Source organism: Mirounga leonina, unplaced genomic scaffold (genome assembly GCF_011800145.1).
Source record: "Mirounga leonina isolate KUSES-001 unplaced genomic scaffold, KU_Mleo_1.0 Mir_201, whole genome shotgun sequence".
Classification (NCBI taxonomy): domain Eukaryota; kingdom Metazoa; phylum Chordata; class Mammalia; order Carnivora; family Phocidae; genus Mirounga; species Mirounga leonina.
Window position 1 is genome coordinate 30,150,369 of NW_023270504.1, and position 15,938 is coordinate 30,166,306.

The 15,938-nt window shown below is 52.9% G+C and overlaps 1 protein-coding gene across 1 annotated transcript in view; it reads left to right on the forward strand.

Moving 5' to 3' along the window:
* The first annotated feature begins 1,720 nt into the window (after positions 1–1,720).
* The window catches only part of WNT5B (Wnt family member 5B), a 106,597-nt gene continuing 92,379 nt past the window's right edge, over positions 1,721–15,938 (forward strand). The window contains exon 1 of the mRNA XM_035028528.1: positions 1,721–1,785. Within this exon, the coding sequence (XP_034884419.1) occupies positions 1,780–1,785 (6 nt within the window). The 5' untranslated portion in view covers positions 1,721–1,779. The remainder of the gene's footprint in view (positions 1,786–15,938) is intronic.

Consider the following 15,938-nt stretch of genomic DNA (forward strand, 5'->3'; position numbering starts at 1 on the left):
TTTTGTTTTGTTTCCTCACTGTACTGCATTCGAAGGCAATTTCTTTGGCAGGGTGACCTCCTACTCACTCAGGGAAGAGAAGGGGTTTCAGAATGTAAAAAAAAAAAAAAAAGGCATTTGGAAGGCACCCTGGATCCTTGCTGGCTGCTCTCTGTTGGTGCCCTGTTACTGGGGTCTGGAACAGGGTCCAGCAGCTGCAGCTTGAGCTTCTGTCTTCTGTGAAGCCTTGAACTCCCTGGACAGCTCACCCAGGGGTGCTGTGAGCTAACTTACCAACAGGACTTGGGGACCTCAGTAAAAGTATTTAAACATCGGTCTGGGCTCAGGCTAAAAACTGGGCTCTAGGGACTTTTCAGACTACTAATTCCCTTTAGTAAATATGGACGGGTAGTGCCAATTTTCTATGCCTCAGTTTCTCCATAAAAAGGCAGGCCAGTATTTCAGCCTGTCGCACCAGCGATCAGAGGATGCATTTCCCATTAGGAAACATTTCACTTGGTGAGCCCCCTCCTCCACCAGATTTCCTTATCCCTGAGATCTCTGCTGGGTGCTGTAGGAGAAGGGTGGGGGGTCCAGGACTAGGAGGGGATGACTTGGGTTTGTAAAGCGGAAATAACAGATCACTCTGCTTCTTTGGGGGGCATTCAAAGGAGGATGAACGCGTGCGAGTGGCTGGTGTAAATGGAAGAGCTGTTGCTGTATCCCTCTCGGCTCTCAGAACCTCCAGCTCTGCAGCGCCCCGAGTTCCGTGCTTCCTGGCAGGAGCGCTGGGTGTCCCGAGGGGGCTGCTGGAGGGGTGAGTCCCGCAGGTCCTCTCGGAGGACCAGGTCGAGTTCCTGGAGAAGGAGGCGGCGGGTGTGCTGGGCCGGAGGAAGGGGGCGGGCGGCGGGCCTCCGGGGGGCGGCACTGGCACCCCCGCGTCGAGGCCCGGGGTCGTTCTGCCGAGGGGCCGAGGGGGCGGGCGAGTGCGCCCGGGCGGCGGGAGGCAGGTGCGGAGGTCACGGTCCCAGCGCCTGGGAGGAGCCCTGAGGAGGGGTGTCGCGGGCTCGGCCGGTGGGAAGGAGCTAGCCGGGGGCCGGCGCGGCTGCCGGGGGGCGGGGAGGAGGCGCGGGAGGCGGGGCGGAGGCGGCGGAGCCCCGGGGATCCACTCGCCCAGCGCCGGCCCCTGCACTCCGAGCCGCGGCCACCACCCGCCCCGCAGCCAACTTGGGGCCGAAACTTCTTCGGGTCCCGCGCTCCGGAGGAGAGCGCGCGGCCCTGCGACGACCGACGGCGGCGCCCCTAGCCGGGCGCCCTGGGCCCAGGGCCTCCCTCCGGCTCGGCCGCGGGCTCCGCTCCCCGACTGCCCCCGCCCGCTGAGCTCGGGGGTCCCGGGCGCCGAGCAGGGAGCACCCTCCCTCCCCCAGCCGGCGACAGCAGGGTGCGCGGACTCCGAGACTCAGGACCGCCCCGGGAGGAGGGGCGTTGCGCGGGGCCCGCGGAGGCTGCCCCCGCATCTGGGGGACCGAGCAGACGCGCCGGCGGGACCCCCGGAGGGGAGCGCGCCGGTCCGCGCCGCCAGCCCCGCGCCGGGCGGCGGATGACGAGGCCAGCGCGGCGGCCCGAGCGGCCCGCTCGCTGAGAGGAGTAGGCAGGGTCTGCCCTGGGCGCCCCCGGCGGGGCAGGGGTCCCCCGACCGCGCGCCGCCGCGCCCGGCCGACCCAGCGCAGCCGGGCGCTGGAAGAGCCGGGCCGAGCCGAGCGGCGAGCCGGAGCCCGCGGGCCTGCCGGGCGGCGCGACATGCAGGTAAGCGCCCGACTGCCCGCTGTGGGAAAGGGAGCCGGCGGGCCCCCGCCGCCGCCCCCGGCCCTCGGCCGTCGCCGCCCGGGAGGCGTCCCCTTCCCGGGTTCGGCGGCCAAAACTTCCCGGAGCGCCCCGGCTTCGCGGCGCGCGGCTGCCGGCCGCGGGGAGGGCCGAGGGGCGGCGCGGCGGCTCCGGGGAGCGGGGCCCTGCGCTCGGCGGGGGACCGCGCGGGGCTCGGGCCGAGCGGGCGGCCGCGGGTCAGGTGGGGGGCAGGGAGCGCCGAGGGAAGCGCAGTTCCCCGCCCCCGGCCGCGAACAAAGCTGGGGCGGCGGGCTCTCGGCGCACGGCTGCCTCCAGCGAGCGTGCGGGGCTGGGCGCCCAGGGCGCGCTCCCGGCCGCGGGCAGGTAGGCTGGGGCTTGCTCGCCCTCCCCGCTGCAGCCCCGGCGTCCGCGGCTCTGCGTCCCCAGGGGAGGGCGGCCGGGACCCGTGCGAGCCCCTCGGAGCTTCTCGCTCAGTTTTCCGGGCTTGGTCGGCCCAGCTGGACTCCTGTGCTTGAGGTTTGCGCCCCGCATCAGCAGACTGGAGCGAGGGCTACATCTGGATTATTTTAACCCCCACGAGCAGGGTTAGTTTGGTGCCCGAATTCCTGCCTAAGCCTCAGAGCAGGTAAAGCCCTGAATGGAATTGCGACCTTCCTGTTTTCTTTCATTGCTTTTCCGCTCCTCTGCCTCATCCATCTCTGCCCTGGGAGAAGTGAGAAGTGACCTCTTTCTCCATCTTCTCGTGGAGCCTCCGTGGCTATTTGGCCATGCCCTCCAGTCAGAGCCAAATGTCCTAGATAGTTCCATCCTGCAGATGATTCAGTGTGCATGGAGCTTGATTGCTTCCGTTTTGCAAGAGGGAAACCGAGGTGGCTCAGCCCGGGGGTTGGTTACCCAGCTGTGAACGGAGGCATCTGCTCTCCACTCTGCCCAGCCCCTCCTTCCCTGCTCTTGCCTCCTGACCACATTGGCAAAAGCTTTCAGTTACTACCACCTCGGGCAGAGTGTCAGCCTGGTACCTGGAGGAGAAAGGCTCAGGATCATGTTACCAGTCCTCTGAACTGCTACAGTCACCCAGGAACGTGCCCACTGGACAGAGCTGTTTTGGGACATCTGTACCATGCCATCAATGTGGGTGCAGAAAGCTCTGGGTCAGTGGGGCAGGGCCCAATATCAGCACTTAGGCACACACATGGGTGGAACCTTAGGGTGCCTCCTGTGGCTGGCCCCTAAGGCAACAGAGGGCAGGGGGAGCAGTGGACCCACCCTCAGAAAAGCCTGGGGACCTTTTCCTGGACCCAGCCACTCCTGCTGCTGTCTGATTCACATGTGGGCTTGACTTATCAAAGGCAGGACTCCCAATCTCAGGCATGGATGAGTGGATGCCAGGCCCCAAGCTTGTGCCCACACGCCTGTCCAGGCTCACACACACAAGTCCTGGCAAACATACCGACCTATGAAAGGCTGAGTGGTGGTTTTCCTCCATTTCAAAATAGTGTCTGTTCTCTCTTTGACACAGAAGATTTGTGGTTATAAATGGCAAGAAGGAGGTGTGTCTCCTGGGAAGGGAAGGCAATGCTGAGAGACCTCTTTTGCATAATTGTGAGGAGTGATGTAGCTGTGCTCTTCATGGTGATGCCAAGTCCACGAGCCCAAGGGAAGAGGCAGACTTAACACCAGGTCTCAGCACTAAAATGTGCAGGTGGAGCTGACACCAGGGTAGGAGCTGAGTAGAATAAAAGGACCTAAAGAGACGATTTGTGGATAAATACCTAAGGGCAGCCACAGCTCCCTTTCCTTTCCTAAAGAAAATCAGACCAGGGGCGTGTGGCACATTGAGGGCCAGGCGGGGAAGGGGCTATGTGTGTGGTGCGGGGGTGGGGGGTGGTTCTGACTGCCGGGGGGCAGAAGCCAGCCTTGGAGGAGCTGTCTGGCCCTCTTCCATCTGTGGATTTCCTACTTTCCCAGGCTCTGGTTCCTTATATATTTGAGTATGAATATATGAGCGAGGGCGTGTGTGTGTTAGGGGTTTGGTCAGGGTGCCTGAAAACCAGTCTCCTCTTTAGTCCATTTGGCAGTTGTAGTATCTCGAAGGGTGTCTTACTGACTTGAAAAAACTGTTTCCTAAAATTTTTTCTAACCCCAAAGCATAAGTGAAAGAGCTATTGCCGAATTGCTGGGCGCCGTATGCTGTGAAAAGCAGAAATCACCTGCATATTTCATGCTTCCCCCTGCTGCCCCTCCACCCCCGACTCTAGCGGCGGCTGAAAGATTTTTTTGTTTGCTCTTCTTCAAGAAGAGCAGAGGACTAGTTCTAATTTTTACTTCTCGGATAGTTCTGCTGGTTTCTGGACTGCCCCACCTGGCATCTCCAGCAGGGGAGGAAATTTTTATATGAGGTGATAGTCCTTGCCTTCTCTGAAATAACAACCAACAGGTCCACAAAGGCGTTCCTGTTCGCTCTTCTGATTTTGTTCTCCCTAGCTCCTTTTCAAACTGTCATTTATCTCCTTAGTCTTCTACACACTCCTTCCCTCAGACACCACCTGTGTTCCAGCCCCATAGCTGAATGCAGTCCTCAGCTGTGCTGGTGCTGGTGGGTTTTGTGACTCCTCAGGTCGCTCAAGACCCACAACAGCACTGATAGAAAGATCCCCTAGCAGGGAGAGAATGTGGGGGTTCCCCAGCCTCATCTGGGCATCCTTGGCTGGTTTCTTTTTTTTTTTTTTTTTAAGATTTTATTTATTTATTTGACAGAGAGAGAGAGATGGCGAGAGAAGGAACACAAGCAGGGGAGTGGGAGAGGGAGAAGCAGGCTTCCTGCTGAGCAGGGAGCTGGATGTGGGGCTCGATCCCAGGACCCTGGGATCATGACCTGAGCTGAAGGCAGACGCTTAACCACTGAGCCACGCAGGCGTCCCTCTTGGCTGGTTTCTACTGAGCATCTTCAAACTGTGTGCCTGAGTCCAGAAAAATCCAGCAGAGGGGTTGGGAATAGAAACTGTGATAGAGATGAGAAGATCTGATAGTTTCCAATCTGAGCCACCTTTTAAAGTAAAAATAACCTTCTCCCCAGTGCTGAGGAGCAGCGTGACCCCGTTGTTGGCGGAGCCCCGGGAGCGGACCTGGGAGCGGGCCTGCTGTTTGGGGACGTTCCTGCCGCACCCTCCCTGCAGCGAGAGGTGCCCAACTCCGTGGAGCAGGTGACTGCTTTGCTGCTACCAGGCCCTCTCCTCCCGCAGAGGCCCTGTTCACCTGGCTAAATTTACCCTCCACCCCTCTCCATCCCAGTTCAACCCACTGGCTGGTGGGCTGGCCACTGGGCTGGCTGCTCCAGCAGCATTTCCTGACTTCTTTGCCCCTGTGGTTGCAGTTGGGTCTTTTTGGGCTACATGAATCCTCTTCTAGACTTTCTAAAGTCGGTCTCTCTCCTCCCTGCTTCTCCACCCATGTGGCTTTCTTCCCAACTCTTTTCCTCCTGGGTGACTTGGCACCTGGTTTGGAACTTGGGGGAGACCCTCAAAGTGCCATGCACGGAGGTTTCAGGACACCTAGACTCAGGCTGCCACCAAAGGTCCCCAGGGCCCATGCTGACTGGTCACTACCCAGGCCCTCCCGCCCGCCCGGCTCTGGGACCCCTATAAGAGCAAGTACCGTGCTGGCAGCTGTGCAATCCTTAAAGGCACAGGGGGGTTTTCTCAGACTTTCTTTTTGCACCCCCAAACCTCCAAACCTCCCAAATCCCAACCTGTCTGTTCAGTTCTTGGCATAGCCTCTTTTCCTGAGGTGTTGCCGTGAAGGTTATATGGGGGTGGGGGGGCTGGGGGTTGTCGGGAGCGGGGTGCATTGTAGCCTCTGCCTTTGGGGTGTCAGTTGTCGCTTCCATAGAGTGAGGGCGTTGGAGGCCCCTTCCAGGGCTAGCATTCTGTCGTTTTCAACAGCTTTAGCTCGTTCCTGTTGGAAATCCGTCTGCTCAGGCCCAGGCCTGGGGGGGGGCGGGAAGCAGCCAATCAAAGGAGGTGCGTTCCCACCGGAGGGGCGGGCTGGGCCGGCTGCCTTCACAGAGTTACTGTTTCACAAATCGAGCTCTTGCAGGCAGGGTTTGTGGTCGAGCAGGAGGCTCTGGTTGTGCTCCTGGCTTTGGGCTCAGGCCTGGCAGGGGCCTCTGTGGTTAGTCGGCCTCCCGAGGAGGATTATGGCGAGGCTCTGTCTCCAGCTTCGGGTGACTTGGGGTTGGTGCCTGAGTTCTGGGGGCAGGCCCCCGGAGTCCATTCTTAAAAGGGTTTCCAGTCCTTTCTCCTCTACAGCCCCCTTGAGCCCCAGAAATGCTAACTCCGCAAAGGTTGCTCTTGTCTGACTAATTGATAAAAGGTCAGGAGTGGATTTCCCCAGGCCTGGAAACCGATAGCCGGGCTTAGTTAGAAAAGGCAGTGGATTAGAAGTTTTTGGTTTGCAAACTTTAGCCCCGAAAGGTCACTTTAGAGTTATCTAGAATGTTCAGTCGGTAGGTTTGCTCTGATTCCTGCTGGGGGAGTGAAAAATACGGCAGCAAAGCTTTTCTGACACGAGCTGGGGGTAATCCACTGCTGCATCTCCGCTCTGCCCTCTTCCACGGAGGGGGAGTCAGGACTTTAAGGGGAGAAGCTGCACAGCAGCCTGAGCTCTTGTGCCTGCATGTGGGGCGTCTCCTGGGTCAGGACCAGGACTCCGGCCCCAGCCGGCATTTCTCTTCCCAGCAGATACCCCGCAATGGTAGGAGGCTGCTATCGCGGCGGGATGCTGCAGCTCAGATGAGTCCCTTCATAGATCATCTCTAAGATTATATACTTCACCACTGGGAAATTTCTCCTGGGAAAATTTCAATAATGAATTACTAAAAACTTCACACAAATTTTGTTTGGGGTGCAAGAGCTGCAATCCCGGTAATCAAACCTTTAAAGAGATTTTGCACATAAGGTTAGAACTAGAACATTCCAGGTGACATTCAGGAGCAGGAGCTGGTGAATGGGGCACGGGCAGGGGGAGGGGAGAAGAGGCCAGGGAGGAGTTCTGGATTGTACTATCAGGATATGCCATGATACGAGAGGCTGTAGAGAGCTAAGACAATAGAGACCAGCGCGTGGGAGTCAGGCTGCCTGGGCGTGAATCCCAGCACTCCGTAGCTAGCTATGTACTCTTAGGCGACACAGATTACCTGACTTCTCCGTGCCTCAGTTTCCTCCCTTGTAAAGTAGAAACAGTACCTTTATACTTATGTGATTGCTGTGAGATAGGCTGTAGTAAGCTCAGTGTATATAAAGCACGGCAGCTGTGCCCAGGACTTTGCAGGACCGTTAACAGGGCTATTGATGAAGGCCTGTTGACCGTGCAGTTAGAAGTCCTCCCCTGTCCCTGACCCCTGCTCGCTCTGCATTTAAAGGTGGAGCTGTTTTGTGTGGGACGCTAGCAGCATACCTGTTGCTTAAGTCAGCCTGTGCTGGCCAGTTCTCGAAGACTCTCATGAACATGATGGAGTCCAATCAAGCATAGATATTTTGTCTTAAAGGTTTTATTTATTTATTTGAGAGAGAGAAAGTGAGCACGAGCAGGCGGGTAAGGAGCAGAGGGAGAGGGAGAAGCAGGCTCCCCCACTGAGCAGGGAACCCGACTTGGGGCTCGATCCCAGGACCTGGGATCATGACCTGAGTTGAAGGCAGTTGCTTAACCGACTGAGCCTCCTAGGCGCTCCAAGCATAGATATTTTGATCATTACATCAGTGGGAATTGAGGGTCCCAGTTTGTGGGATGACCCAAGCCCGGAGAGCACAAATGTTCAGGGTTGGCTGTCATGAGGGAGGGAAAAGTGGGACAGTCTCAGGAGAGTGGATGTGGTCCTGTAGGGTTGAGATAGGAGCAAGTCCCTGGCTGGGAGGGAAGGGGTCTTGCTGACCCCGTCTCAAACAAGTCCATTGTTTTAACTAAGCAGATGCTGATATAATCCCTGTGTTTGGAAACCACTCAAATTCTTGACATGTTGTATTTTCTTATTCTATTATTAAAAGGGTAACCTCTATAGTATCAAATCTAAAATAAGTTTTAAATATAAAGGGGAAGATGAGAGTTGAGAGTTTTCCCTTCTCTCCTGGGCCAGGTCTGGTTCCCACTGTGAGACAGAGTCGTACAGTATATATGCAGATGGAAACACTGCAGGGTCTCCCGCTCCCAAGTCCCTGGGTGTCAAGCAGGTAGCCAGATTGAGTGAGGAAGTGAGGGTTTATAACACAGTAGTGGGTAAAGCAGAGCTCCCTGTGGCAAACTTGAGAGTGCCTTCCCATTTACAGGCATTCCAGTTCAGACATTTAAAATTCACTGTCCACCCTCCCAAACACCTCTGCCCTTGCAGAGACTGACTCGCTTTCCTAGCTAAGAGCCCTTCTCCAGAATGGAGGTGAGGCTGCCCCTAGGGGGTTGGATTGGGTCCTTTAGTTTGTCAAAACCCAGAGGTTACCCATCGTCAATCCTAAAGTAGTTGCTCCTTACCCAATCTGCCGGATTCTCTAAGACAAAGGCATCTCTTTCAGAGGTGTCAGAAACAGAGCCATTACAAACAGGGTTTCCTACAGAGTTTGTGTATCATTCCTGAAATTCACAGGGAGCTTTCACACTTCCTTACCCTCCTCCCCTCCATTGCAACTTAAAATACAACCCAGCCCTGGGGCACCTGGGTGGCTCAGTCGGTTAAGCATCTGACTCGATTTCGGCTCGGTCACGATCTGAGTCTCTGACCGACACCCCTCGTGTCGGGCTCTGTGCTGAGCATGGGGTATGCCTGAAATTCTCTCTCCCTCGGCCCTTCCTCAGCTCCTGCACGTGCACACACTCTCGCTCTCTTTCTCTCTCTCAAAAAAAAATTAAAAAATAAATTAAGAAAAAGACAACCCAGCCCTGCATGAAGGTCTTCCAAGCCCTCCACCGCCTGGCTCGTGCCTCTCCAGCTTCATCTTGCACTTCTCTCTGTCACACCCAGTTCCTGCCACACATGGGTGTGCATGATGCGGCTCAAACACCCCAAGTTCGTTTGGGGCCTCTGCACCTGCTGCTCCCTCTGCACCTGCTGCTCCCTCTGCCTGCACGGCTCTGGCACCTCTCTGGGCCCGATGGCTCCTCCCCACCCATTCAGGTCTCAGCTTCTCAGGCAGGGCCTGCCAAGCAGAATTGCCACCTGCCCACGGCACTCTCTGTTTCCTCTGGAGCCCTTCCTGCCCTCTGTAAGTCTCCTGTTCATCTATTAGTTCTTGTTAAAAGTCTATCCCTGCCCCATGTTTGTCTGGCTCTGCACTGCATCCTCAGAGCTAAAACTGTGGCTGAACAGTGTCTGAGCTTAAAAGATGTCCAAGGTAGGGGCGCCTGGGTGGCTCAGTCGTTAAGCGTCTGCCTTCGGCTCAGGTCATGATCCCAGGGTCCTGGGATCGAGCCCCGCATCGGGCTCCCTGCTCAGCGGGAAGCCTGCTTCTCCCTCTCTCACTCCCCCTGCTTGTGTTCCCTCTCTCACTGTGTCTCTCTCAATCAAATAAATAAAATCTTTAAAAAAAAAAAAAGATGTCCAATGTATACTTGTTATTGTTGATCTAAGGGCAACGAACGTTGGAATTGTATAGCATGTTCATTGCTAGAAATCGGTCCATTTTGCCAAGTAAATATGCCATCCTTTACTGATTTTCTGATGATGATTGGATTATTCATATAACAAATATTGATCTGGGCATGCCCCAGGTGCTGGAGATGCAAGATACAGCTTCTGAACTTCAGTAGCTTTCCTCTGGTAACTTCTCCAACATGCAAGTAGCAAATGTGCAGTGTTCCCAAACCTCTCAAGTCTTTTATCCTCCCATATCCTGTGCTTCAGACCCATCTTATGATTGTGCACGTCACAGGTGGTTTGGGCATGCGGTATAGGGTGGAAATGCAGAAAGAACAGGAAGCCAGAAGAAACCGTCCAGGCCAGGCAGAGAGGGAAACTTGGAGACCATGTGTCATAGAGGAGACCCCTCTCCTGGCTCATTCCACCAGCAGCGCTCTCTGGGCTCGCAGGGATGGACTCCTGACTGGTCTCCCTGTTGACCCACCTCAGATCCTGCCACTCTCCCCCTCAGAGCCCACCGATGGCCTTCCGTCTGGCACAGGGAAAAGGCAAAGTCCCTACAGTGGCTCCCTAGCCTGGGCGGCCTGACCCTTGCTTCCCTCTATGACCTCGTCTATTCTCTCCCTTCGCTCCAGCACAGTGGCCTTCTTGCTGGTCTGTGAGCCCCACGGGCACGCTCCTGCCTCCTGCCTGGGGGCTTTGCTGTTCCTCTGCCGGCACTGCCCCTCCTCCCTCCCCCTCCCTCGTACCTATTTTCGACCCTCTTCTCTGCCTTATTTTTCTCCATAGTACTTATAACCACCGAACATACATATTTTTATCTATTTTACATATTTGGTCTCTTGGCCGCTTCCTCTTACTAGAATATCAACACCCCAAGAGCAGGGATTTTGTCTGTTTTGTTCAGTGCTGTATCTTGAGCCCATAAAACAGTGCCCAACACATAGCGGGTGAAGGGATTGAAGGAGCCACGGGGGTCTCCCGCATTGACTTGGAAGAGTCTGCAAGTGGAAGAGGGGGTTCTTCCTCTGCTCTGTGGCTCCCCATTCTTCTTCCCTCATCCCTCACCAGATCCCAGAGGCAGGGCACTCGGGGAGGAATCTGTGGCCCCAGGACATACCTCTCTTTGTTCTAACTGATGAGATTAAGACGTGCTCACTGAAAAACACAGAATTGTTTTCATTTTTCAATTCATCCTTATTTTCATGGAAAAACGCGGAAAAAAATAAAAATATGAATTCCAAGTTAGAGACAGTCACTGATAATATATTGGAGCATTCCTTCTCAGTCTTTTCTGCACACACGTGTACAGGCACATCTGTGTTCCTAGACGTGTGTGTGTTTCTGTCGTGCTTTCTCCCTTCCCGCTGGCGAGGCCTCGAGGACAAGGACTGTGCCCGTTCCCATCTTCAGTGCCTCTCAGGGCCTGGCCTGTAGCAGGTGCACAAACTTGTCGATGAGAAGAATGATGAACAGGTGCGTGGTCTGTGCTGAGCCAGCCCCAGGGTTTCTTTGCCTTTTCGTCTCATGAGCGGCAGGCCCAGGGTCCCACCTTTACCACTTTTGTTTCCTTGTGGTCCTAAAACGGTGTTTCTGAACCTCACCCCTATTGATTATTTTGAACCTGATCATTCTTGGTTGAGAAGGGCTGTCCTGTGCATTGTAGGATGTTTAGCAGCATCCCTCACCTCTCCCCAGTAGATGCCAGGGGCACCCCCCTCCCAGGGGTGGTAAGGAAAAGTGTCCCGTGGGGGCCAAGTCTCCTCTGGTTAAGCACCATTGTTCTAAAGTGTCTCTCCTGTTCCCCTTGTTTTCGTGTCCCCTAAATCCTTTGGAAATGATATTCGTCTGTGTCACTGCCCAGGTGCGAGTTTTTATGCACCACACGTGAATTATGGCCCCAGCTTTCCCACCGGCTGTTTGTCCCTGGTCCGCGCCCCACAGACACCGCTCACCCTGCTCCCACACGAATCATGCTGTTGCTCCTGGTCCCTCTCCTGCTCAGAATTTATGGGTGACTCCGCATTTCCCTGCTGAAGAGATATCTTTACGCTGCTATTCAGTGCCCTTCAAAATCTTACCCTGTCCTACCTTTCCAGATCTCTCTCCTGCTACTCCCCTATACTGTAGCCAAACTAGAAATCTTGCTTCTTAGTGTTTGCTCACACCACTGGCTCCTCTCAGATCCCTTCCCCTTCCTTCTCTTCCTCGTCATACCTACCTGTTCCTCACGGTACAGCTCAGATGCCACCTCCCTGGTCGCCTCTGCCAGCAATGATCTCTCTGTGGCTGGGAGCTGGCTCCCCGAAGAGCTCTTACAGTTCAGGGGACATCTGTGACAATGGCCCTTTCCACACTTTGCCCTACGTTGTAATACCTTGTGCTCACGCCTTTTTTCACCACTAGTTGTGTGGTTGGCTAAGCTGTCTTCCCACATGCAGCTAGGACTGTGCCCAAATCACCTCCAAAAGGTGAACAGCCATCCTACTGATCAAACGGGTCCCCAGATTGGGTGAGTTGTCCGGTAGTGGAAGGGGTTTTGTTGTTTTCTGTGTCATCGTTTAGATAGAACATCAGCCTTCTAGACTTCAGGTTAGTGGAGCAGTGGTTTTCAAACGTTGAAAAGCCTTCATCCTCCCTGCTTTCTGTCCCCTGTCCAGTAGAAAGCACATGGCCTTTGGGGGGCAAAATGGACTCCGGTTTGAACCCTGACCAACCTCATGCTGGCTATTTAGCTTTTCTGAACTCCCCGTTCTTCATCCTTTAAACATTATTAAAGGGTTAATAATGCCCAACTTATAAGGTTATTTTGAGAATTCAGTGTGATAATGTATGTGAATCAGGGCAACTCCTAGCACTTAGGAGTCTGGGTCACATTTCCACTTCTACATTGCCGAGTGCTGGGCACCAAGCACTCGGTGTTAGCTCCTTTCTTTAATTCGTCACTGAAAAAGAAAAATGGGTGTCAAGAAATTGTCACCAAGATGCTCCAAATACCTGCTCAGAATTTGGTCCAGAAGAACTGAGTGTTTCGGGGCGCCTGGGTGGCTCAGTTGGTTAAGCGACTGCCTTCGGCTCAGGTCATGATCCTGGAGTCCCGGGATCGAGTCCCGCATCTGGCTCCCTGCTCAGCGGGGAGTCTGCTTCTCCCTCTGACCCTCCCCACTCTCATGCTCTCTCTATCTCATTCTCTCTCTCAAATAAATAAATAAAATCTTAAAAAAAAAAAAAAAAAAGAACTGAGTGTTTCATAATTTGATTGGTCTTGACCTTGAGGAGACAAAGGAGACCTGAAAAACACTGTTCCAAGCTCTGCAGCTCCTGGCTCTGAGAGGTGGGTTCTGAATGCTGGTGATGATGTCTTTACTCATCTTTGCTCCTCTCTTCCACTGATGGGCCCAGCACTCAGCACTGTTACTGCTTAATAATACTGATAAATTAATGAACTGGTGGCTTCCACAGAGCTTATAATCCCCAGTTTGAGAAAGCTGGTCTTGAATCATCATATTTCATCAATACTAAGATACATTTTCGTAGATCTGAGATTAGGATGCATCTTAAAATCAATGGGTGTCATAGTTTAATTGTGAGAATTTTTCTTTCTTAGTGGTACGAAATAATGGTGCACTTTAGAATCTGTAGCATCTAATAAGTCAGGTAGCGTCATTGATCACTGTTTACCAAGATGACCCATTGTCATTTCTTGGTGCCTGCCTTAGTGTTCCCTTGGAAATGTGCTTCTGTTATTTTGCCAAATAGGATAGTTCGAGTGTCACCTTCGTGTTGAATATCTCCCCACTAAGAGTTGAAATTGAGATAGGAAATATTGGGCAGAGAGCAGATGTCCCATGGGGCGTGGCCCCTGGTGCTCCGGGATGCTCAGCCTCCCAGCAGTCACCGGGGAATCCAAAGTCTGTGCTTTGTGCCCCTGTGTTACCAGGGAGCTTGGGCAGAAGATACCTTGGACAAGTCTCCCTGTCCTCCTTCTTTAATGGGTTCACAATGTAGCCCCGCCTTGCCTAGCTCACAGAGTAGTTGTTAGGATTGAGACGGTGTGTATGAAAGTGGTTTATAACCAGTGTAAGGCACTGTTCCTACCTGTAGAAGTGGAAATGTGCAGAGTGGAAATGTGACCCAGACAGAGACTTTTTAAATCCACTGACAAGACGAAGCCCCGGGTGACTCAACAGTGATTCATAGCTGGCACTTGTCTTCTTATTTCTTTATTTCTAGGAAAGAGTCTTTGAAACTTTGTAGAAGTCTGTCTGGCCAGGTGAAATAGTATCCCTAAGGATCAAAGACAAATTACATCCTATAACTAGACTGTGTACGCTTTTTTCCTTTTATTCCTGTTTTGTGTTTTCCTGTTTCACCGCCTTGGCATTGGAAACTTCGCCAGATAAAGTATCATTAACATTAAAACAAATATGGGGCTCCTGGGTGGCTCAGTCAGTTAAGTGTCTGCCTTCGGCTCAGGTCATGATACCAGGGTCCTGGGATCGAGCCCCACATCGGGCTCCCTGCTCAGCGGGGAGTCTGCTTCTCCCTCTGCCCCTCACCCCGCTTGCGCGCACATGCTCTCTCTCTCTCTCTCTCTCACACAAAAATAAATAAATAAAATACAAAAAAAAACAACACAAATATCTTGCTCATGAAAGAGTGGGTCTAATCTCTTATGTACAGTGCTGAAGAAATCAATCAGGTTCTGCAGCCCAGTAGGTGCTGGTTCAATCTCAGCCCTGAAACTCACCAGCAGTGTGAATAACACACAGAGGTGACCTTGAGCAGTTACCCCCAAACCCACTTGACCTCAGTTTTCTTGCCTGTTAAAACCCTTAAAGAGGCCCTGGTGAGAATTACACAGAGTGCATGGAAAGCACTTCGCAGGGCCTTGCGTACGGAAATCACTCCGTAGCTGTTTGCTCTAATTATGCTCCTAAACCAGCAGGAAAACTGCTATTGTGCAATCGCCAGTGACTTATTCTGCTGACATCATCAAAAGCTTGGTTGTGTCTGGAAAGAAGGGATGGAGTTAGTGTTATTTTCATAGTTAGGCATGGCTTTAATAAGCTACCCAAACATGTCGATTCCGCAGTCATTGGACCTCAATACCATTGCATTATTGGATACATACAGTTTATTATACTGTAACCGGATCAGGGGAATCCTGGTCCAAAGTTTACCAGACAGGTTTTAAATACTTTCTTTCCAGTGAGATTCTTTTTTTTTTTTTCTTTAAAGATTTCACTTATTTATTTGACAGAGAGAGACACAGTGAGAAAGGGAACACAAGCAAGGGGAGTGGGAGAGGGAGAAGCAGGCTTCCCGCGGAGCAGGGAGCCCAATGTGGGGCTCGATCCCAGGACCCCGGGATCATGACCTGAGCCGAAGGCAGACGCTTAACGACTGAGCCACCCAGGCGCCCCTCCAGTGAGATTCTTGAAGTGTACTGTTCACCATCCATGTGCTGAGGACTCGTCTTCAGTGGCATCCTCCTTTCATCCTTAAAAACTCGCTCTGGCTGCCCTCAGAGTGAGCTGTGGGGAGATGGTGTGCCATGGCTACCTCGGTCCAGGAGGGAGCACACACTTCTGAGAAAATGTTGTGAACTTACTTCTACAGTCTGTATCTGGGGGTTAGGCTAAGTCTCAGGGCCCAGACTCGTACACTTCATACGTTGTATCCTCTGTTTCTTCCCACACTGCCCTATATTGCCATAGCTGAGCAATGGGGATGCTTCGTACTTTTCCTTTTTAATCAACTGTATTGAAGTATAATTTGCATACAGTAAAATTCACTGGTTGTAAGTGCACCCTTCAGTAAATTTGGACACCCATGCAACCACCACCCCAATTCTGTTTCTACTTCCTGAGAAAGTCCCCTGGACCCCCTCACAGTCTCCACAGGCCAACCCTTCCCCCCACCTCAGGTAATCACTGATCTGATTTATGTCATTCTAGGTTACTTTTACCTGTTCTAGAATTTCACATACATAGAATTGTATCAGAATTCTCAGTTTTTTAGCTCTTTGGTGTCCGGCTCCTTTTGCTCAGCATAGTATCTGTGAAATGTGTCCATGTTATCAAGGTATTTTGTTCCTTTTTATTGCTGAATAGTAGTCCGTCAAATGAATATGGGAACAGTTTGTTTATTCCCCTTTGATGAATATTTGGATTATACTAGATATTTGGTTAATATAATAATCTTTTATTTATGTTTTTTAAGATTTATTTATTTTAGAGAGAGAGAGCACGAGCGGGAGGGGCAGAGGGAGAAAGAGAGAGAATCTCAATCAGTCTCCCGACTGAGCACAGAGCCCGATGTGGGGCTCGATCCCAGGACCCCAGATCATAACCTGAGCCTAAACCAAGAACGGGCTGCTTAACCAACTGCATCACCCAGGCGCCCCAACAATTTGTCTTTTAATTGAGATATTTAGTCTATTTACATTTAGTACCATCTTTTAACTTTTTATTTTGAAATCATTTTAGAC